Source organism: Propithecus coquereli, unplaced genomic scaffold (genome assembly GCF_000956105.1).
Source record: "Propithecus coquereli isolate 6110/MARCELLA unplaced genomic scaffold, Pcoq_1.0 Scaffold235, whole genome shotgun sequence".
Lineage (NCBI taxonomy): Eukaryota > Metazoa > Chordata > Mammalia > Primates > Indriidae > Propithecus > Propithecus coquereli.
In genome coordinates, this window is record NW_012147897.1 from 6,251,042 (window position 1) to 6,275,372 (window position 24,331).

At 35.5% G+C, this 24,331-nt stretch overlaps 1 protein-coding gene across 3 annotated transcripts in view; it reads left to right on the forward strand.

The window, feature by feature from the left end:
* Window positions 1–24,331, forward strand: part of ACER3 (alkaline ceramidase 3) — a 119,376-nt gene that overhangs the window by 78,662 nt on the left and 16,383 nt on the right. For all 3 annotated transcript variants that reach the window (XM_012645589.1, XM_012645591.1, XM_012645590.1), the window contains 3 exons: window positions 5,188–5,269; window positions 8,613–8,648; window positions 24,227–24,285. In XM_012645589.1, the coding sequence (XP_012501043.1) occupies window positions 5,188–5,269; window positions 8,613–8,648; window positions 24,227–24,285 (177 nt within the window). The remainder of the gene's footprint in view (window positions 1–5,187; window positions 5,270–8,612; window positions 8,649–24,226; window positions 24,286–24,331) is intronic.

Consider the following 24,331-nt stretch of genomic DNA (forward strand, 5'->3'; position numbering starts at 1 on the left):
GCTAATTTTTTTCTATATATTTTTTAGTTGTCTGATTAATTTCTTTTTATTTTTAGTAGAGACGGGGTCTCGCTCTTGCTCAGGCTGGTCTCGAACTCCTGAGCTCAAACAATCCGCCCGCCTCGGCCTCCCAGAGTACTAGGATTACAGGCGTGAACCACCACGCCCGGCCAAGATTATAAATTTTATGATTATCTTTGTAGAGTATAATTTCTGGGAAGTAATAATAGTATTGTTTATTAACTTTTGTGATCTCATAACCCTGTATCCAGTTTAGTTAGAATTTTATTTATTTATTTATTTTTATTTTTTTTCAATTTCAGAATAAAAGCAATTGGATAATAACATTAATATATGCTAATATTTGTTTATTGACTTTGTACTGTACTAGGCCACTGTACTACACCATCTCTAATTCTCAACAATTACGCAGGATAAGTGGATATTGTCCCAATTTTATAGATAAGGAAATATAAACTACAGAGAGATTTAGTAACTTATCTAAGGACATGAACAGAGCTTGATTTAAAAGTGTCCCGGCCACGTCATTGCCTAGGTAAACAATCTTTAGGGGACAGTAAAATATTCCTGGAAATATTTCATGATGTAGAAAATTACAAAGGTCAGAATCCTTCTTAAGTAGAGGTTGGAAGAACACTTTGATAGGCTGCCTTGGTATGTGATGGAAGTATAGAGGAAAGCCCCCTTCACCCATCACCCTGCAGCATTCAACATTTCTAAATGTTAAACAAATATGCAAAGAATATGTGTTTGGAGGGGTAAAAAATTACTAAGCTTGTGTAGGGACCCATATGTCTGAGTTAGGGCTAGTAACAAGGCTTTTAAGTGATAGAGCCACAGTTTGAACCAGTTCATATCTGACTTCTATATCATACCTCTCCCAAAAGTGAATAGTACACACTAAAGTAATTGAAAGGTTTTTTTTCTTTCATTTTGTGAGCTGTACTGAATGATACCACTGTTGGCTCTTACCTTTACTAAGACTGATTTTTATCCAGTAACAATAAAAGGAAGAATGATCATTTATCTGCTAAGATTTGTATGGCATCAAGCCCTATTTTTAAGTTAGGTAAGAAGATGAACAACAGGGATTGGCAAACTTTTTCTGTTAGTATAAAGGGATGATGGTAAATTAGACCTTGTGGGCCTAAGGTCTCTGTTACAACTCTTCAGCTCTGCTCTTGTAGCTTGAAAGTAGCCATAGATAATATGTAAACAAACAGGCATTACTGTGTTCCAGTAAATTTTTATTTTAAAGAACAGGCTCAAACTGAGAAATTGGGTCTTAAGCCATAGTTTACCATTCCTGATCAAAAAAATACTTTCAAATGAGCTCCTTTTAAGAACATATTTTTTAAACTATTATGATATTTATATATTTTAGAAGAAGATATATATTCTTGAGGTAGCAATGATGATCATATTGATGATCATAATAATGATCATATTGAAAAGAATCAGATAATCATCACATAATGAATTAATGCTAGAGAATAGCAGGTATTTCTTAGAAGGGAAGGATATTGTAGTTCAGTTTCTAGCTCTGACACTTACCAACTGCATGGGCTTCAGTAATTCCCTCAATCTTTCTCTTTCTTTCTTTGTAAAAAATGGAGGTATGGTACTTATTTCCTGTGAAGATTAAATGATTTATTTGTTTATAAAACAAACTTATTTTATGCTATTCATGTAACAGGCACTGTGATATGAGCTGGGAATTGGAAAATTTAAACAACAAGTAGTCTTTTACCTCAAGCAGTTTGTAGTCTAGTAAAGGAAACAGAACCAGAAACAGGCAGCCTCCATGTGATGTGATTAATACTACACCTGAGACATATACAAAGGTCAATGGAGTAGAAAAGGGTAGAGCTTGCCATCATATGAAAATGGAGCATAGTATCCTGTCATTATGAACAAAACATAAGTTTCATCATTGCTGCCACCTCAGAGTATTAAAAAGGGGTATAAAAAAGAGTATAAAAAGTCCTTTTGTTCCTTAAAGACTATGTCTCGGTATTCTAATCTCTTCTCAACAATCTTCTGCAACACCTGTTTATGCTCATATTCTCCCGTTTAGAAAAAAACCTGCTATAGTACACTTTAAGTGACACTTAGAAGGACCTGAAAAGGCCGAAGTAATTTTAATCCACTTTATTGAGGTATAATTTACTTGTAGTAAAATGCACCCAGTGTAAATGTAGAGTGTGATGAGTTTTGACAAATGTACACTCCCATGTTCCCATTTCCCTTATATCAAGAAATAGAACATCTCCATTACTTTAGAACATTTTTGCCCTATTACAGTTAATCCCGATCCCTACCCTTGGCTCCAAGCCCCCACTGATCTGCTTTCTATAATTATAGATTAGTTTTTTCTGTTCTTAAATTTTATGTAAAAGGAATTATACAACATGTATTCTTTTGTATCTGGCTTCTTTTGTTCAGTATAAAATTTTTGAAATTCACCTATGTTGTTATTTATATCAGTAGTTCATTCTTTTTTTTATTGCTAGCAGTATTGCATTATATGGATATTCCATTCACCAATGTTTGACATTGAGGTTGTTGCCAGTTTGGGGCTATTACAAATAAAGCAACTGACTATATACATTTGTTTACAAGTCTCTATTTGAATATATGTTTTCATTTCTCTTGGGTAAATACCTAGAAGTGGAATTGCTGGGTCTCATGGTAGGTATATGTTTTACTTTATAGGAAACCGCCAAACTCTTTTCCAATTTCATTGTACCTTATTACAGTTCTACCAGCAATATATGAGAGTCCATTTGCTACATATCCTTGCTAATGCTTCATATTATCAGTCTTTTTGATTTTAGTCATTCTAGTGAGTATGCAGTACTATCTCTGAGGTGTTTTAATTTCCATTTCCTTCATGGCTAATGATTATGTGCATCTTTTCATGTGCTAATTGGCCATTTGTATATCTTATGTTATAAAATATCTGTTAAAATCTTTTGTCCATTTTTATAAAATGGATTTTCTTTTTATTGAGTTGTAAAAATTCTGTATGTATTTTGGGTTCAAGTCCTGTCATATTTGTATTTAAATATTTTTCTCAGTCTGAATTGTCTTTTCATTTTCTTAACAGTGCCTTTTGAAGAACAAGTTTTAAATTTTTATGAAATCCAATTTATTTAAAAAAATTTATGACTAGTGCTTTTTGTATCCTAAGAGATCTTTGCCATTCCCAGGGTCAAAAAGATTTTCTGTTATTTTTTTTATCTAGAAGTTTTATAACTTTAGGTTTCACATCTAAGTCTCTGATCCATTTCAAGTTAATTTTGTATATAGTGTAAGGTAAAGTCAAGGATCATATTTTCCCCTACTAGTATCTGGTTATTCCAGAACACTCTTTCAAAAAGACTGTTCTTTCTGTATTAAATTATCTTGGTTTTTTTCCTCTATTCTGTTCTATCGATCACTGTGTGTATCTTCATGTCAATACCCATATGTCTAGTTATTGTAGCTTTATTGTAAATCTTGAAATCAGTTAGAGTAAGTCCTCCAATTTTATTCTTTTTCAATAATAGGTTGGGAATTCTAGGTCCTTTGCATTTCCCCATAAATTTTAGAGTCAGCTTGGCAATTTCTACCAAAAAAGCCTGCTGGAAGATTGATTGTTATTTCATTGATTCTATAGACCAACTGGGGACAGTTGATATCTTAACTTTAAGTCTTCCAAACCATGAATGTAGTATATTTCTCCATTTATTTAGGTTTTCTTTAATTTCTTTCAGTGATGTTTTGTGATTTTCAGTACATAAATCTTTGTTGAATTTAAACCTGGTTTTTTTCATGATTTGGGGTGCTATTTTAAATAGTATTGTTTTTCAAAAACTTTATTTTCCAATTGTTCATTGCTAGCATTTAGAAATACAAGTGATTTTGGTATATAACTTTCTATCCCATGACCTTGCTAACTTCACTTAACAGTTTTTCTCTTGATTCCTTAGGATATTCTTTGAACATATCAAGTATGCAAAGCAGTCTAGACCTCTAACCATTTTTAAACCTGCCTTACTTTCTATGTGTTTATGCTTGTTCATTTGTGAAACATGTACTGGAAAACCTCCTTTGTTTTAGGCATAATACTAGGCTTTGTAGATACAAAGAGTCAAAGAACTCATTGTCTAAGGAAGGGGACAGATAAGAAAGTGAGTATATATGATAAAGTGAGATAACCATGGTAATAAATACAAGCCAGGCCTCCTGAAGACCTTTGGTTTCTTAACAGATAGCCTGCTTTGAGGACATTTGAAATGATAAACAGAACTTTCTAAACTTTTGACAGAATGAAAAGAGTAACTATAATTTACAAGTATCTCACCTAACTTTTCTATCACCTTTGGATACTTACTGATGGCTAATTATTTGTTCATATTTCCTTACTTACTGAACATCTCCTGTGTGTCAGGCACTATCCTTTGCTAGGTGTATGAAAAAAAATAAGATTTTATTCCTGCACACAAAGAATTCACAGGCTGGTTGGGGAGACAGATAAGAGAAGAAATAATTATAATAGAGTGATATTTTCTATAATAGTGTTCCTTAGTTAGGGATCATTACTTGCAAGATACAGAAACCTTGTCAAGCTAGTTAAGAGAGATTTATTTATTGTAAGGATATGAAGAAATTATATGGAACCAAATAGCAGAAAGGACAGCCTCACCTCACTGGAACTGGAAGGGCAGTTTCTTCCTTCCTCCCTCTTTTCTGCATTCCTTCCTCTCCACATGGCTTCAAATGTTTGTATCTGCTTTATTTTTCTCTCCCTGCAGATTCCTTCTCTTGCTTATTCATTCACTTGTTCATTCATTTTGGCTGCCCCCAAGTATCAGCCTTAGACCTCTAGTCCATGACTTTATACTTGGATTCTCTGTATTTAATTGATTTGGTCTCTGGCTCCCAAACTTCAGACTTCCAGGAGAGAGCCTTTCATTGTCCCAGCTTAAGTCAGGCATCTACTGCTAGTCCCTCTAGCTTCTTGGGGGCAGTGCAGGTTTTCCTAGAGAATAATGTGGGTGGAAAGAAATGATAGGTATCACTAGATCACAGAATCATATAGGCAAGTGGCAAAGCAGCATTCTATTTGTTCCTAGTTATATATTCTAAAAAAAGTTTCTTTCTCTCTCTCTTTTTTTAAAGGTTTGAATGTTTCAAGATCAAGAACTCTGTAAACTACCATCTGCTTTTTACTTTAGTTCTATTCAGTTTAATAGTAACCACAGTAAGTCATATTTTGTTCTAACAGATTAAGCATGTTAATTAGCCATTTATAGAGTTTGGCATATTTTACTTCCAGTATTTGCTTCATGCTATCAAACTGAAATGTTTCTACACAAAACTAGACTATCTCACTGACAGATACTGCTTCTTTGTTTCCTGTTCAAGTGTTATTTCTCACTGTAATTAAAATCACTTTTTAAAATCTGGTTTTTTTTAAAGGGAAAAAGTCAAAAAGCAAATATTCAGTAGCAATGGAAAAAAAATAATTTATCTCATGGATGGATATATTATCTCCTGTTTGTTAAAAATGAAATTGGCTCTGCTTCATTGGGCCCAGTGTGATTATTTCAATGATTGACCTTTTTCAAATAAGTTGAGATTTCAACAAATATTTATTGAAAACCTACCATGTCAGGCACCAAAAATACAAAGATGACTAAGAGGCAGTTTGCTATCTGTGAGCAGCTCATTCTATTAGGGAAGTCAGACATGCAAACAAAGAATTGCATCAAAAGATGATAATTGCACTAACAGAGGTAAAAACTAGTTATATGGTGATGAGACAAAGGAGGGTCATCAAATCTGCAAGAATGGGCCTAGGAAAGTTTCAGAGAGGAGGCACTTGAGCTAGATTTGAACTGATAATTAGGAGTTCATGAGTCCCCTGGGCAAGGGTGTGGTGAAGCATTTCTAAATAGACTATTGATATTCATAGGCATAGAACCTTGGAACAACATAATGAACTACCATTTTTAATTACTTACTATGTGCCAGATGTTATACTGATTACTTTACTTTTATTGTCTCATTAAATCATCAGCACTAGTAGAATTGGGAGAGATTTAGTAAGGATAGGTAAGTTCCACTTGAAATGTGTTGAGATTGAGGTGTCTGGCATTAAAGACATCTGAGACTTAACAGGTAGGCTGAGCTAAATATGTAGATTTGGGAGTTGTCAGCGTGTAGGTAGTACTAGAAATGTGGGAATAGATAAACTGGCACAGAAATAGCATAGACCATTAAGATGACTAAAGCTACAACCCTATGGAATGCTGACATTTGAGGGCCAGGTAGAAGAAATGGAGCCAGCAAAGCACACCGAGAACAAGTAATCAGAGATGTAGGAAAGCTAGGAGAGCCTGACGTCACAGAATACAAAGATTTCTAAAAGTGAAAAGTAAGTAACAGTATTCTTTATCTCTGAAAGGATGAATAAAATGAAGATTGAGAGCTAACTAATAGAAATTTCCAATTAGAAGAACCAGGTAACCTTAATAATGATACTTTCAGCAGTAAACTGATGGAGGCAGAAGCTAGATTTCAGTTAGTTGAGATGTTGAATAGGAAGTTGAAAGAGCACATATACACTATTTTCTTAGGTTTCTACATTCCTTTGCCTGAACTACATATTGGTTAATCCTGAAAGAATCCTAGAACTTCAGAGATGAAGTGAAGTCTTGTTACTGTATAAAAGAAGAAAATAAAGTCCAGAGAGTGACTTGCCTGGCCAACCAAGTTTATATAGGGAATTGGTGGCAGGGTCAAGACTAGACAGATCCCTTTGTCAGTTAAGAGATGATACCAGAATCAGGCTTTGGAGTCAGTCCAATCTGAGTTTGGATCCAACACTGTTATTTAGTAACTGTGGGACTTTCGGCAAGTTACTTAATCTCCCTCAGCCTTAGTTTTCCTTATCTTTAAAATAAAGGTAATGATAATATACATTTTATATTAGTTGTGAAAATTAATACCTGCTACATAGTAAGGACTCCATAATTCTTTGCCTTAAAAAATGTCTTTAAGAGGCATGCCCTTTTGCATTTTTTATTAATAACAATGGGAATCAGATAGAATTAACTATATAAAGGGAAATTAGTATTTTGAAATAAGGAATTTTAGAGATTAAAAGCATTTGCCTTTACTGGGTTTAGAATTACAAATATATAATGTCTCATACACCTTATACTCTTAAAGCTTGATTGGTGTTTCAAGGAAATAATCTGGTCTTTTTGTAGTGAGGGTAAAAACTTCCTCTGAAAATAAGAAATTTTGTAGCCAAATTATAAAATCATGTAAACTTTTATGAGATCACTACATTAAGTGAAGATATAGAAATATCTAAGCCCAGTCCTTGCTATCAAAGAGATTATAGTCTCGTATGGAGAGAAACACACTAATAAATGCCTTAATGTTTATACATGGACAGTGGTGGTAGAAAGGAGAGTGAATGGTTATTTCTGCTACATCAGAGATCAAGGATCAAAAAGACTTCGAGAAGGAGGTATAGTGTGAATTGAATCTTAAATCATGAGCAATGAGTAGGGTAGGATTTCTGAACAAAGTAAAGAGCAGCATGTTTAAAGAGGCAGAAGCATGAAACTAGCATATTTGAGGAAGCACAGTACTTTCTGAAGCTTTAGATGAGAAGGAGACAAGAAGATAGCAGTGAGGCCAAACAGAAAGGTAGGAGTCATGGAAGGCTTTGAATGTCAGGCTAAGAAATGTGAACTTTTTGCTTGATGACTTGGGATATAAAAAAAGAAAGGAAATTCAAACTTTGTCTTATGTATGATCAGAGTTATTGAAGGGTTATGATTTGAATTTTGATTCCCCTGTACCATGTCATTTAAAATATGCTCCTATAGGGCAATACATACATGTTAAGTCTTAAAATGGCACTAAACTTAATCATCCGCATGACATCGGGAGCCTAAAAGTAGGGTTGCTGTAACTGGCAATGCATCTAGGAGAGTGAGAGATTTTTGGAAGCAGAAGAGAGGGCGAGACACTTGTTTTAAATGTCTTCACTTACTGAGCAGCTACTAGGTGCTAGACACTTTGTGGTATTCCTCACCATTATTATTCTTCATTAGCCAGATAAGGAAAAATGAGTATTTTGATTAAATGACTTGTTGAAGGTATGTAGCAAATAAGGGGCAGAGTTTGAAATTTAACTCCCGTCTCTAACTTTAGAGTCCAGTGTTCTCTCTACTGTAGAACAGATCTGCTACAGGGATTGTCCATGTAACCTCCTCACTCCTCATGAGTATCCATACCTTTATCCCTCCTTAATGCTGATGCAGAGGCCAAGAGGTCAGAGTAGTCCACAATAGATTTGAAACATTTTGTTTACCATGGAAGGACTAGCACTGGGGTAGATCCCCCTGTAGGTACTAGCTCTTCTGTGGTATGCTACCTGATCTGATTGGTTTTACATGGCTGGAGTCAAGTCTAAGCAGGATGGGGGAGGCAAAGAAGTTTGGGATTTGCAGAGTAGTGGGAATAGGATTTTTCCCTCTCCATGATGTACTTCATTCACATGTGTTTCTTCTAATATTTTGCAGGTTTACCTTAAGGTAAAAGAGCCTATATTCCATCAGGTAACTTTTTTTTAATTATCAGCATTTGATTGTTTAACAATATATGCCTGCTTTGTGTTTTTCTTTTCTAGGAAATTGTATGCAGATACAACTTTTGAAAATGCAGTGGTAGATGTCCTAGGAAAATTCAGTGTTCAAAACAGAGGTTGCAAACTCAAATGCCTTCAGGAGCCAGGTGTGGGTAACAGAAATCTACCTGGGACAGCCAATGCCCAGGTCCAGCTGGCTGTTGGTATTTAGTAATGCAGGCGCCACATTGCTCTTACAAGCAGAAGGAACCAGGAAGACAGACTGGAAATTCCTTGAATATTTTCCCCCTAATATATTTTAATAAGTTGTTAAACATGGGAGGTTATTTACATTGAAGGAAGCAAACACAGGAAACTTTGTTGTAGGAAATGATAATTTAAGTGCTTCCCATTATGAAACCAGAGCAAAATAAAGTAGCAGACGTTAAGTACAGAGAGCTGTTATTTCTTGAGTGCTACCATGTATGTGCCTGGTACTATGCTCATTACTACACAGACTTCTCATCTTACCAACAGTCCTGCTAGTGATTATCGTCCATATTTTAAGGTAATTGAATAGTCTGGTTTTTCTTCAGATTGTACATATCTTTTGCCTTTGAGGTAATTGAGCTTAGAGATATTAAGTAATTTGCTTCAAAGTGACATGGTTATTAAGGGGCAGAGAGCCAGGACTGTAGTCCATATTTGTCTGATTCCTAGTCACCATCCTTTTAAAAAAGTAGCAAACAAACAAAAATAAATAAGCACATTTTTCAGGGATTTAGTAGGGGTAGATAAGTGTCAGAGGCTTTGTAGTTTTAAAATATTTTGTGCTTATATAAAAAATAAACAATCAAATGCTGTCACTTTTTAAACTCAAGCTATACAAAAGTCATCTAACTGAAATCTGTTTTTTGAAGTAAATTCCACAACTGCATTATTGTGCCTTGCTTTTCTCCAGGCCAGCTGAAAGTAGATGCTACAGGAAAGGACATCCTCCCTTTCTTGTTTATTGTAACTTGAAATGATGTCATTATGTAATTTCCCTTTTATCATGAAAGAATTATTAACAATATAAAAACAAAGTTAATTTATGTGAATAATATTTCAGTTTTTATAAATTTCTTATTTGCTTTAAGAAAAAAATCATAACTACAAAAAAAACACAACATTTGGAAGTTTTAGGTTAGTTTTTTTAAGTTTGTGACCATCAATTTTTCATTTTGTATTTTAGACCTATTTGACACTATGTTTATGTAATAGAAATAACTATTAAAGTGACTTCCCCTGCTGTAATATCCATGTGTTTTTCCAGTAATATTATTTTCTTCTCCATGTATAGCAGCAATATTTACTGATAAGAAGGGAAGCAGGATGAAAACTAGGTCTGCCCATGCCCATTGTGGCTTATGTCCTAGGCCTAGAGATTAAAAATCAGGATAGAGTAATGAAGAAATGGGGGATGCTAGGGTGAAGCAGATAATAATCTAAAGATAAAAGACTTTCATACATTGAACAGATATCCACTGTATAACTTCTCAGTACCATATTCTGAGCTAGAAGTTGGAGATAGAGAGAGTAGAGCAAAGTCTTTAAAATCTAAAGTCAAGTACACATGGATTCAAATCTAGTCTCCTCCACGTACTAGCTGTACATCTTGGACAAGTTACTTAAGCTCCCAGAAATTTGGTTTCTTCACTGTTCAACAAACACTTTTCAAGTGACTTCAATGTGCCAGGCACCATACTAGATAAAAGAGATACAATAGTGAATAAAATAGCAAGGTCTCTCCCTTCAAGGAGCTCATTACTATACCTTAGCTCTAAAACTGGTATAATAACTTCCTAAGGTTGTCTGAGGATTAAATAAAATAATACATATAAAACCTTTGTCACATAAAAAACACTCAGTAAATGTTAACTAGTATTAATATACCAAGGCAAATAAGATGTGACTGCTGGTCTCAAGGAGGTCACTGCCTAATCAGGAATATAGACTTGTAAAACATAATTACAGTATATAATTCTTATAATAAATATGTAAAAATAGTGCTAATACAGACAAAGGCATGCTTGGTCCGCTTAGATGACTCAGAGGAAGGGCTTTAGGAGAGTCTTGAAGGATGAACAACGTGTCACAAAGTAGGCAAGTTGAGGAAGGATATTCCATCCAGAGAGAAGCATATGTTAAGTTACATAAGTGTGGACTGGTAACTGTTGCACATGAAACAGAAGTACAAGTTCACCCAGAGGTTTTTGGTAGCATGCTGAGGTATTTACAAAACCATTGACTGCATATGAAAATGGCCTGTCTTCCTAGAACATTTATTTTAAGCATATTGTTGGAATTAAACTTTTTTAATTAAAACAAATGTAGATATGTTATAGAATACAGTGACCACATGAATTTTTAGGATGAAATAGGAAACCTCAAAGAAATTTGTGTTTTCAGTTGTGCCTCTCCTATCTCTGTCCATCAGGAATAAGTTATCCTTCCTCTGACATTGGGAATACTTCTGTAGAAAAGTTTAAAAAGCACCAGTATCCTATAAATATTTGGTATGGCTGTCTTAGCTGTAAGAGAGAGGTTTGGATTACTGGTGAGGGGTTAGATCATGAAAGTCCTTTATGCTATGCTTAAAATTATAGGAATCGGGGGCCATTAAAGGCTTTTAAGCTGCAGTATGACCGGATCAGATTCTCATTTAGAAAGATTCATTGGAAGGCTACCCTAGGGGTTGGAGGAAGGAAGTAAAACGGGAAGTAAAGAGACAAGTTTATAGTTCATTGAGAAAGGATGAAAAAAATACAACAGTGCTAGAATATCATAAGAAACAATAAAATTATTGATATAACAAGTAAATTTATATTATAGTATACTTATATATTAGAAGGTAAGTGCTATTAAAAAAAGAAAAACCATATTAGAGTAGGGGGACGTCCTTCCACTTGCCTCCTCCTTCAGTTTCTCCACTTACACTACCTTCTTGCTTTATATTTCAAACACAACAAGCTTGTTTCTACTTTAGAACTTTTGTACTTACTGTTCCCACTGCTGAGGATACCAATATCCCAGCCGTCTAATGGCTTACTTCCTCCATTCATTCAGGTCAAATGATAACTTAGCACAGAGGCCTTCCCTGACAACTCTATTTAAAATTACACCCCATCCTTCTCTATGTTGTTATCTTGATTTAGTTTTCTTCTTAGCGTGTATCAACCCCTGACATTATGTATGTGTGTGTGTTTATTTCAAATACAATTTATTTATTTTGTCTCCCTTATACAAACCTAGAATGCGAGCCCCATGAAAGCAAGGAGCTGCATCCTCACAGCCTAGAAGAGTGGCAAACATTAGGTCATTAAATATGAAATGTCTGACTTCAAATCAAAAGTGTAGTTTATTATATCTCAAACAAGAAGCAGTACAATTAATCAAAGTATGTGCCTTAACAATCGACACAGTTTTGCCATCTTAACGGTAGCTTGTTTATGGCAGCAGCAAAGAAGCCTGGAGAGCAGGTGGCCATGAAATCACATAAGGCGTTTTCCACAGCTTGTTGAGAATTGAAAATTTGTCCTTGCAAGAAGTGGTCCAAAGCCTGGAAGACGTGGTACTCAGTTGGTGCAAGGTCTGGTGAATATGGTGGATAACAGAGAGTTTCCAAGTCCAGCTACTGTAGTTTGAGCAGTGTTGTTTATGGAACATATTGTCTTGCAAGAGGATTGGCCTATATCTACTGACCAATCTCAGCTGCTTAATTGCAAGCATCCTCATCATTATCCACCTTGGTCTTAGGTCACCCATGTGGCTCATTTTCAAGATTAAAATCACCAGAATGGAACTTCTCAAACCATCGATGTACTGTGTGTTCGTTAGCCACATCCTTCCCAAACACTTCTTTGATATCTTGAGCTGCTTGCACTGCATTGGTTTGGCAATGGAACTTGTATTCAAAAATAACTCAAATTTTTGACTTATCCATGGTTTCACAAAAATTGCTTTAAAAAAATTCGAAAGGTAATCACAAGCAAAACTATGTGTTTGAAAGAATGAGGATGTACCTTCACAATAAAAATAAAACAAGAAGTGTCAAAGTGAAATGTCAGAGATCTCAACTTGTTGAACTTCGTACTTAAGGAAATTGGACATTTCATACTTAATAACCTAATAGTAGGTAATGATTAAATACTTGTTTTATGAATCAATGGGGTATGCTCATGAAAGTCGGTAGCTGAGACAGGGTAGGGAAAGATCATTGACAGTGAGGAGATGAGGCCAGAGTATTAAAGGGATCATTTTATTAAATGCAGCATTTGTAATTATGTAAAAAGAACAGTGGAAGCAAAGAAGGCATGCCTAAATGTACCTGTAGTGACACTTTATAGAGCATGTATCATTTAAGCTGTGAGTTAAATAAGAGTTTGTAGGGATTCTAGGCTAAGAGAGGAGTATGTTCAAAACCAAGGAAGAGGTCTGGGCACGGTGGTTTACGTCTGTAATCCCAGTACTTCGGGAGGCCAAGGGAGGAAGATCGCTTGAGGCCAGGCACTTGAGACCAGCCTGGGCAACATAACAAGACCCCATCTCTAGGCAGGGCGTGGTGTAATCCTAGCACTCTGGGAGGCCGAGGCGGGTGGATCGCTTAAGGTCAGGAGTTCAAGACCAGCCTGAGCAAGAGCAAGACCCCATCTCTACTAAAAAATAGAAAGAAATGATCTGGACAACTAAAAATATATATATAGAAAAAATTAGCCAAGCATGGTGGCACATGCCTGTAGTCCCAGCTACTCGGGAGGCTGAGGCAGTAGGATTGCTTGAGCCCAAGAGTTTGAGGTTGCTGTGAGCTAGGATGACGCCACGGCACTCTAGCCCGGGCAACACAGTGAGTCTCTGTCTCAAAAAAAAAAACAAATAAAAAAAACAAGACCCCATCTCTACAAAAAAGTTTTTAAATAGCTGGTTGTCGTGGTGTATGCCTATAGTTTCAGCTACTCTGGAGGCTGAGGCAGCAGAATCACTTTGCTTGACCCCAGGAGTTGGAGGCTGGAGTGAGCTATGATCGTGCCACTGTACTCTAACCTGGGTGACAGAGCAAGACCCTGTTGCTAAAAAAATAAAAAGGAAGAGGAGTTTGATATACTTATTTTGAAATTATTTCTTGGATATTTTTATGTTTAAGATTCTTTATGAAATAAACTAGATATAGTTTATATCAAAGAACTTTGTGTTATCGCTAAAACTTTGTATATATTGGTAATTTTAAAAATAAAGAAGTAACATGATACAATTACTACCCTTAGTAATGGCTAGATGCTTTTCAAAGCCAAGCATAACATCATGTTAAATAACAAGACAATCATTATTTTTCTTTTCTTTTTTTTATTTCAATATATTTAGGGAGTACAAGTACAGTTTTGTGACATGGATATATTGTATAGCAGTGAGGTCTGGGCTTTTAGTGTACCCATTACTAAAATAGTATACATTGTACCCAATAGGTAATTTTGCATCCCCCACCTGCCTCCCACCTTTGGAGTCTTCCCTGTCTATTAGTCCTGCCATCCCCAACCACTGGACCACAGAGCTCTGCCACACACCACCCCACTGCCACTGTCGGTGGAAAAATTGTCTTCCGTGAAACTTCCATGTTGCACCTTATCACTGGCATCACCCCTCGAGCTCCACCCCCATGTGTAGAAAAATCGTCTTCCATGAAACCGTTCCCTGGTGCCTAAAAGGTTGGGGACCGCTATGTTAGTCCACTCTGTGTGACCATGCATACCCATAGTTTAGCTACCACTTATAAGTGAGAACGTGCAGTATTTCATTTTCTGTTCCTGTGTTACTTCACTTAGGTAGTAGCCTCCACTTGCATCCAAGCTGCTGCAATAGACTTTTATTTCATTCTTTTTTATGGCTGAATAGTATTCCATTTTGTGTGTGTGTGTGTGTGTGTGTGTGTGTGTGTGTGTGTGTGTGTGTGTACACCACATTTTCTTTATGCAGTAGTGGGATTGCTGGATCAAATGGTAGATCTACTTTTAGTTCTTTGAGAAGTCTCCATTCTGTTTTCCATAGAGGTTGTATTAATTTACATTCCCACCAACCGTGTATAAGCATTTCCTTTTCTCCACATGCTTGCTATCTGTTGTTTTTTTCACTTTTTAATAAAGGCTGCTCTGACTGGGGTAAGGTGGTATCTCATTGTGGTTTTAATTTGCATTTCTCTGATGATTAGTGCTATTGAGCATTTTCTCATGTGTTTATTGGCTATTAGTATATCTTTTTAAAAATGTTCATGTCATTTGCCCACTTTTTAATGGGGTTGTTTTTTACTTGCTGAGTTTTTGAGTTCCTTATAGATTCTGAATATTTGTTCTATGTCAGGTACATAATTTATGAATATTTTCTCCCATTCTGTAGGTTGTCTACTTACTCTGTTGAATATTTCTTTTGCTGTGCAGAGTTTTCTAGTTTAATTAAGTCCCATTTGTTAATTTTTGGTTTTGCTACATGATTTGGGCGTCATATTCATAAATTCTTTGCCTAGGCCAATATCCAGAAGAGTTTTTCCTAGGTTTTCTTCTAGAATTTTTATGGTTTCAGGTCTTAGATTTAAATCTTTTTTTTTTTTTTTTAAACAGGAAAAAATTCAGCTTCATTAGTGATCAAAGAAAGCAAAATTTTAGACTTACTAAGCTAGCAAAAATACTAACTGAAATTCGACTCCCAACATTAGTAAAGTTGCAGCAAAACTAATCCATTCATTCATTCCTAAAGATGATCTAAACTGGTGCAGTCCTTGTGCAAAGCCTCATGGCGACACACATCAAGATTCATAAGCATGGTCAAATTCTTTGGACCAGAAATCTCACTCCTATGTAAGCCCCATATCAAGAATAAAATCCAACCAAAGAATAGCTTCACGCCTCAAAATTCTTACTGCAGAGTTATTGGCAAGCAACCAAATGCCCAGCTCAATGTGAATGATTTATGATATAAAAAAACTTGATCAAATATACAAGTAGGAAATGTACAATATTTAAATACAAAATATAAATTGGTATGAACACCAACTAAAATATCTTAAAATACATAAGCACAGGAAAGGGAACATACAATAAAGAAAAGTGGTGTATGATATTCAAATGAAGAAATTTTTAATTGGTGCTGATACAGTATCTTTAATTTAAAAATGAGACAAATCTTTTTGTGTCTTTTGAGGTTTCCTTTGAATCTACATGCCTAGATTATCTATTTAAATAATAATTTTAAAATGTATACATAGGGACAAGCCATAAAACTGCATCAACTGGATCCTAGATCCTCTTTCCCCAAGGGCAGCCCATTCTTGGTTCTTTAGATTTAAATCTTTAATCCATCTTGAGTTAATTTTTGTATATGGTGAGAGAGAAGGGTCCAGTTTTTCTTCTGCATATGGCTATCCAATTTCCCCAGCATCATTTATTGAATAAGCTGTCCTTTCTCCAGTGTAGTTTGTCTGCTTTGTAAAAAATCAATTGGTTGTAGGTGTATGGCTTTATTTCTGGGTTCTCTATTCTGTTGCAGTGATCTACTTTTATACCAGTATCATGTTGTTTTGGTTACTGTAGCCTTGTAGTATAACTTAAAGTCAGATAATGTGATGCCTCCAATTTTGTTCTTTTTGCTTAGGATTGCTTTGGCGATTCCAGACAGAAAATCTTTTTTTTTCTAATTTAGTCATGCTTTAGTCAGCATAACGATTTATTTCTCTAGCATGGTTTTGGATGCTCCAAGTTTATATTAAACTTTAAAAGCTCAAACTCCTTCTAAGTATATCATCTTAATACCTTACATTTTTTAATGAGCATATTTGCCCTCTATCTTATACTTTATTATTTGCCCTCTATTTTGTATTTTCAACTACTGTCTTTTATTTTAATATTCAAACATCTATTTCAATCTTAATGTTTTATAGAAACTAGTGGATATAAAAGACAATTTTTGTCCCTCCTTCTAAAATGAATTTTGAGTCTGTGATGGCTCAAAACTTAAAACTGACAAATGTAGTAAGTATAAAATGATGTGACAGTTTAGAGTCTATCCGGTTCAAACTTAAAGCTTATAAATAGAGTTGGAATGAATGCTTAAGATAGGATTACCAGATACATATATTGCATATAGCTAAATTATTTACTCTGGTATTGAAAAACAAGTCAGGGAAAATGGCCCACTATTGTGATTTATTATAGTATTTCTCACTACTTTGTAAAGCTTTACTCGAACATGTCTTGGCCTCAAATGTCTAATCTAGCATATCCTATTGCTGATCCGTTAAGTAATTAGAATTGATACTTTCTATTTACACACATGGCTATAACAAAATCTATCCCTAATTATTCTTTTCTGCGTATTATTCTTAAGAAAAGAGAACTCCTTTTTCTAAGAATCTTCTATTTGTCAAACTTTAGAGTATTGCTCTCATTTTTTCATATAACTCTTGATATTCTTATATATAGAAATGTAGAAAATTTGTGACACAATTTAAAATGATTTTTAAGGTCTAAAAATAATAAAAAAGGGGGGAGGAGAAACAATGTTGTCTAATTTAAAGAAGCACTGGCTTGGAAGTTTGAAATCTTGATTCTTTGCCCCTTCATTATCCATGGACAGATTTCTTTTTTTTTTTGAGACAGAGCCTCACTGTGTTGCCTGGGCTAGAGTGCCGTGGCGTCATCCTAGCTCACAGCAACCTCAAACTCCTGGGCTCAAGCAATCCTCCTGCCTCAGCCTCCCGAGTAGCTGGGACTACAGGCATGTGCCACCATGCCCGGCTAATTTTTTCTATATATTTTTAGTTGTCCAATTAATTTCTTTCTAATTTTAGTAGAGACGGGGTCTCGCTCTTGCTCAGGCTGGTCTCGAACTCCCAAGCTCAAACAATCCGCCCGCCTCGGCCTCCCAGAGAGCTAGGATTACAGGCGTGAGCCACCACGCCCGGCCTGGACAGATTTCTTGATGTCTCTATTTTTTAATGTCCTCATGTAGTAACCTAAACATCTGTACCCCCATAATATGCTGAAATAAAAAAAAAATTTCCCCATCTGTAAAATGTTCAAAACAAGAAGTATTATTTCATAATATTAAAATAATATAAAATAATGCAAGGCACAAGACAATAAACATAATAATAGTGTGATAAAGTACATATTAAAATGTAAGACAACATGTATGAATTTCTGTCTGTGATAATCATGGAAAGCTTCTGAAAGGAAGTATTTGAGTTGGGCCTGGGGAGATAAGTAGTTAGATAAAATTAGAAGGAAAGGGTTAATAAATACCCTAAAAGTACAAGCGGGATTATTTGTCTTGCTAACCAGATTAGCTTCCCTGAGGGTGAAAATACTGACAACAGTTTTACTTTACTGTATTAAATCCAAGCTGATCCAAATGAGAGCCAAATGCCATTTATTTAATTTGATGGCCTTGCAAAGGGTAATACTCAAATCACATAGCTGCCACATTCAGTAGAACCACCAGTATATCTTAAACAAGAAAACAGAAAAAAAAGCATACCTATGAGTAGATAAAAATATGTTTAAGAAGCTAAAAAGATGTTTAAAAGAGTGAACCCTCTTTAAGTAACTAATTGACAAATCAGTAATTGAATATCTCAAATGAGATCTCATCTGATGTCTCAAGGAGTACTATTGCTTAAAATTCCCTGCCCAATGTAGATGTCTCCTAAAGATTGCTTCTAGACGTGACATGTCCATATATTAATATCTATTCCTTCTCATTTGACCCTCAAGATTTGCAAGAAGGAACATATTATGTAAACAATTTAAAAAACAAGAATTTAAGCAGATTTGTTTAAATTTTATTCTACTATGTTTAATTTGTGCCATTTTATTACAGATTAGGGCTGTAAGGAAACTACTATATAAGCACATTTGGAAAAGAAGGAAAGGAAGCTACTTTTTAATATCAGCTATGTGCTATATATTACCTGTTCGTATAGTTTTGTGTATATAGCTTATGTACATTGAATTACCTATTATCTTACTAAAATAGCAACAAACCTGTATAGAAATTATCATCATTTTTTTATAGATGAGATAACTGAGAGCCAGAAACTTTATATAATTTTTTTTGGAGTAAATACATTTATTCATACCCATTTTACATACAGTTCAATGAAATAATCTATAAATATAAAAGCATTTTTCTTTTGGATATCACCATGGTCCATGTAAATACTCAACAGTCAGAATCACCTGCAGGAAGCACTCCAAGTCACACTGTTAGGTTTACAGACCTCAATATACATATCACATTAAACAGTGGCACTTATGTGCTCAAGTGGTCCAGTGGCTTTGGAATATATGACTACTGGGTATGTGGAATAAAAATAATGTATAAGTTAAATCAGTGGAAAGGGTATCAACCATCAACAAAAAGCAACAATTATGAATTAATATCCTAGGCAAAGAAAGTACCACAGCTGAGGGGTTATATAATTTGGCCAATCTTTCTCACCTAATTAGTGACAGAGCTGGAAAATCAACCCAGGTCTTTTCTATTCGAAAGCCTACATTCCTTCCATGATGCCCCTTATAGCAGATTACAGTGGAATCTAATTTATTATAAAAAAAGATCAGTTTTTTAAAAGAATGGAAAAGTGTTCTCTGGATTTTAGTATAATTATGAATTTAGAAAAAATGTGAAGATTAAATATATAAAACTTAGGTTCAGCTATGCTTCACTTTAAGTAATCAAGAATTCAGTTATCAACTTTGTAAACTGCTACTTTGTTGCTCAATAAAGAGAGAACTAAAGGTGTATTGGGAAAAGCAGAAAATCCCTCTTACATCTCTATTTTGACTATAGTTATAGGAATATGAAAGCACAGTCAACTAGTCTCTACATTTTACAAATGGGAGTCCAAGTTCCCGATAAAGTGACTTTTATATTCTAGGATATATAATGAGGAAATGTCTTAGGCCATTTGGGCTGCTATAACTGGATACCATAGACTGGGTATTACAGTTAATAAACAACAGAAATTTATTTTTCACAGTTCTGAAGGCTGGAAGTCCAAGATTAGTGTGCCAGCATGGTCAAATTCTAGTGAGGACTGCTTCTGAGTTACAGATGGCCGCCTTCTTATACACTGTTGGACTGCAAATTAGTACAACTTCTATGGAAAACAGTATGGAGATGCCTCAAGGAAATAAACATAGACTTACCATTCGACTCAGTAATCCTACTACTGGGTATCTACCCGAAGGAAAAGAAGTCATTTTATTAAAAAGACACCTGCATCCAAATGTTTATTGCAGCACAATTCACAATCACAAAGATGTGGAATCAACCTGAGTGCCCATCATCTCATTAGTGGATTAAGAAAATATGTGTGTGTGTGTGTGTGTGTGTGTGTGTGTGTGTGTGTGTGTGTGTGTGTGTATTATTACTCAGCCATAAAAAGGAATGAAATAATGTCTTTTACAGCAACTTGGATGAAACTGGAGACCATTATCCTAAGTGAAGTATCTCAGGAATGGAAAAACAAACACTACATTTACTCTCTAATAATTAGGAGCTAATCAATGGGCACAAAGAGAAGTAAGGGTCATTGGAAATCAAGAAGAGGGGGAGAGGTAAACACCTTCCTATCAGGTATAGTGAACACTATCCGGGTGATGGGCACACTAAAAGCCCCGACTTAAGCATTATAAAAGATATCCATGTAACGAAAACATCTGTGCCCCGTTAATATTTTGAAATTTAAAAAAAAAAAAAGTTTTAGAAGAAATAAAGCAATAGGATCTAGGCTATGCCTCAAGGAATGACTGCCAGGAATAATGCCAAACTGGCCCGCTAGACTGAAGGACTAAGGAAAAATAACAACTAAATGCAGTGTGGGATCCTGAATAGGATCCTCGCATAGAAAAAGGACACTAGGGGAAGAATTGGTGACATTCAAGTAAAGTCTATATTTCAGTTAATTATAATGTACCAATGTTAATTTCCCTTTTTTGATCATTGTAGAATGGTTGTATGTGATGTTAACATTATGGAAAACATGTTGAGGGATATAAAGGTACTATTTTTGCAACTCTTTTGTAAGCCCAAAATTAGTTCAAATTAAAAATGAGTTCAAGTTAAAAAAAAAAAAACCAAACCAATAACCTGCCTGGGGAGCCACTGTTGTTGCCGCAGTTCAAACTACTGACTAGCACTGGAACTGATTTTGAGAACATATTGTCAAAACTATGAGTCAGGGATCAGGCTGTCAACAGCTACTACCCAAGATCCTTGAAGCTAGTGACTGAACATTGTTAGAATGCTAAGTCTGAGTTCAGCACCATTTGTTGAAAAACTCTTCTTTTCCTATGGGTCTGCCATACTATCATTGTTATATATGATATAACATGGGGTTTGTTTCTGGATTCTTTGTTCTTCTTGACTGGCCTATTTGTCTAACCCTGTGCCAATTACATACTGCCCAAATTATTATTGCTTCATGATAAGACTTTATCTTATCAGCAAAAAAAAAAAAAAGGCAAGAAGTTGTCATTGCATCCTATTAGATGGTGCATGATTTCAGTTTGTCCCTTTACTGGTAATGTGGTAATGTTAACTTTGATCACTTGGTTAAGATAGTGTCTGTCCAACTTCACTGTAAAGTTACTCTTTGTCCATAATTGGTAAGAATTTTGTAGAACAGTAGTACTTTGAGACTTATGAAAATACTCTGAATTTTTCAAACTTTCAATTTATTTTAACTGTATGGACTCATGTATTCCTGTTTTATCCAATGGGTTATGTTATTATTTACTTTGGTGTACAAATTGTCTCAGATTTGGCCAGTGGAGCCCTTTGAAGCTGGTGTTTGTGTCCTTTTGACATGTCCCCACCATACTTTGAGAATTCCTTACTTTTTGGCATAAGATCTACTAGGCTTATCTTGTTCTTCCCCTGCCAGAGGCCTGGAATCAGCCATTTCTCCATAGAACCCTGGTTTCTTTCAATGGAGAATAGATTTTAGAAACCAAATCCAGGTGTTAAGTATCTGATAATGTATGTCTCTCCTCTATTAGACTGAGCTTATTGAGATCAGGAATAGTGCGTCTTTTCATCTTTGGCAAATATCCAGTCTAATGGCTGTCTCTCAGTCAATGTTCAGTAAATATATATGCGGTTTTCAAGGTCCCACGCTACAGCACCATCCCACTTATTCTCCCTCTTTTATTTCCTGATTTCATCCACACAGGCGTCTTAATGCCAGCTCACAGAACAACATTGAGCAATAAAAACACAGCCTACTTTTTTCTTAGCTTCCTTGAGGATGAACACGAGGTCTCAGTTTACATACAACATATTCCTAGGATACTTTAGCAGAAAGAAAACACTAATAATATTTTCATAGTCTTTGGAGTTTGGGGACAAAATAGTTATTAAATATTGAAAGGTAAAAATTCACTATAAAATACATGTATTATTAGATGAAAACTGTAAGAAGCAGAAAGTATATATTCTATTTTTTTAAAAATTTTTTTTAAAAAAGTAATATTAGAATATACATAGAAAAAATGGCAAAGGTCAAGTGGACATCTCTAGCCACAGGAGAGCCTGGGAAGTCAAGCTTATATAGCTGAACATATGCCAGCCAAATAAAATCAGTGTTCTATAAAGTAAAATGGAACGAAGAAATACTGGGCAAGCCATTAGTGGGGTGGAGCATCAGAAGTATGGGGCAGGGTTGGGAGTGCTCTGGAGAGAAGAAAGTTAATTTTTTTTTTTCTTCATGGGAAGATCTCTTACACAAGAAGAAAGTTAATTTGTAAAAGCCCCATTGTACTGCCAGGGTATAGATTGTTTCCTAATCCATCATTTCATATGTTCTGCATACTCCCTGAGAAATCCATTCCCATTGACTTTTATATGCTGATAATTCTAAATCTCTTTCTTCAATTCTGGTTTTTCTTTTAAACTTTAGTTCTAGATATCCAACTCCTGCCTAGAGGTCTTTTCTTAGCTATCTCACTGGCACCTAAGACTCTGAACATTAACAGAAATGAACTCACCATTTTTCTCCCCGGTCTTTCTTTTCTTCATATATTCTCCAAACCTATAAAAAAATTTTGCCGTACACCTAATTGCCCAAGCCATAAACCAGGCCATCATCCTTGACTTTCCCTTCGCCCTAACTCCTATTCAAATTATTAGTCCTCTTTAATCTGGCCACTTCTCTCCATCTCCACTGATATTACCCTAGTTCAAGTCCCCATTTCTCATATTACTGTAATACATTGTCATTGGTCTGTTTCCCATCAGTCTCACTTTCTTCTCATTCTCCGCTCAGCACAACAGGGACATCTTCCTAATACATGAGTCTGATCATGTTGAGCTACTGCTGAGACCTTCATTGACTTGGCATTACTCTTAGATACAGTCCACCTCCTTAACATGATTTGAAGGGCCAGACTTGACCTCTGCTCTCTAACTCCATTTTTCCTATCCTATACTCCAACAGTATACTTCAAGCATCCTTATTTTCTTCTAGTCTCTAGAATATAAGCTAGGCCAATAACTCTCTTCCACTTTCTCTCAATGTAACTGACTTCTACTTGAGCTTTAGATATAAAATGAAATGTCATTATCCTCCATGAAAGAGTTTCTAAACTGCATAAGTCTGGATTAGGTGGCCTTCCTATGTTGTTTACAAAGTACTGAGCAAGAGTGAGAGTCCATCTCTACAAAAAAATAGAAAAATTAGCTGGACATGGTGGCACGTGCCTGTAGTCCCAGCTACTTGTGAGGCCGAGGTGGGAGGATAGCTCGAGCCCAGAGTTCAAGGTTGCAGTGAGCTGTGATGAGGCCACTGCACTCTAGCCTGGGCCGCAGAGCAAGATCCTGTCTCAATAAAAAAAAAAAGTTCATCAGAGAGAGGTTAGTAGGGATTTGTGGACAAAGCCCCAGTTAGTGGGAACTGTGCCTGTGGTAGTGACAAGAAGTGGGATTTACTCATTTGGAATTTGTAAGGGCTTCACTCATTTCATTAATGACAGTAAACTGACCAAGTATATTAAAGAACCTCTAACAAAAAAGCCACAGACTGCAGTTGGCGAATCTAGATTTTTCTACCATCTGATTACTATCTATTATGGACTAAATGTTTATATGTTCAAACCCTCCTCTCCCATGTAATGATATTAGGAGATAGGGGGTTTGGGAGGTAACTGGGTTTAGGTTGTGAAAGTGGAACCCTTATTAGTGGGATTACTGCCCTTACAAGAATCACAAAAAATAGAAAAATTAGATGGATGTGGTGGCATGCGCCTGTAGTCCCAGCTACTTGGGAAACTGAGGTAGGAGGATCACTTGAGCCCAGGAGTTCAGGCTGCAGTGAGCTATGATCGCACCTTTGTGCTCTATCTAGCCCAACAGATTGAGACCCTGTCTCAAAAAAATAATAATAAATGTTTAAATTTAATTTGGAGAGGTATTTTGGTAGGCAAAATGCACTTCCTTTGCCAAAGAATAATGATTGTACTAACTTCATTTTCCTTTCCTATTCAGGTCATGTATGGAATGTTGGTCTTCACATTAGTACTTCGATCTATTTATATTGTTACATGGTAAGTAGTTTGGATCACCTACAGTATGATGGAAGTATATTCAGGC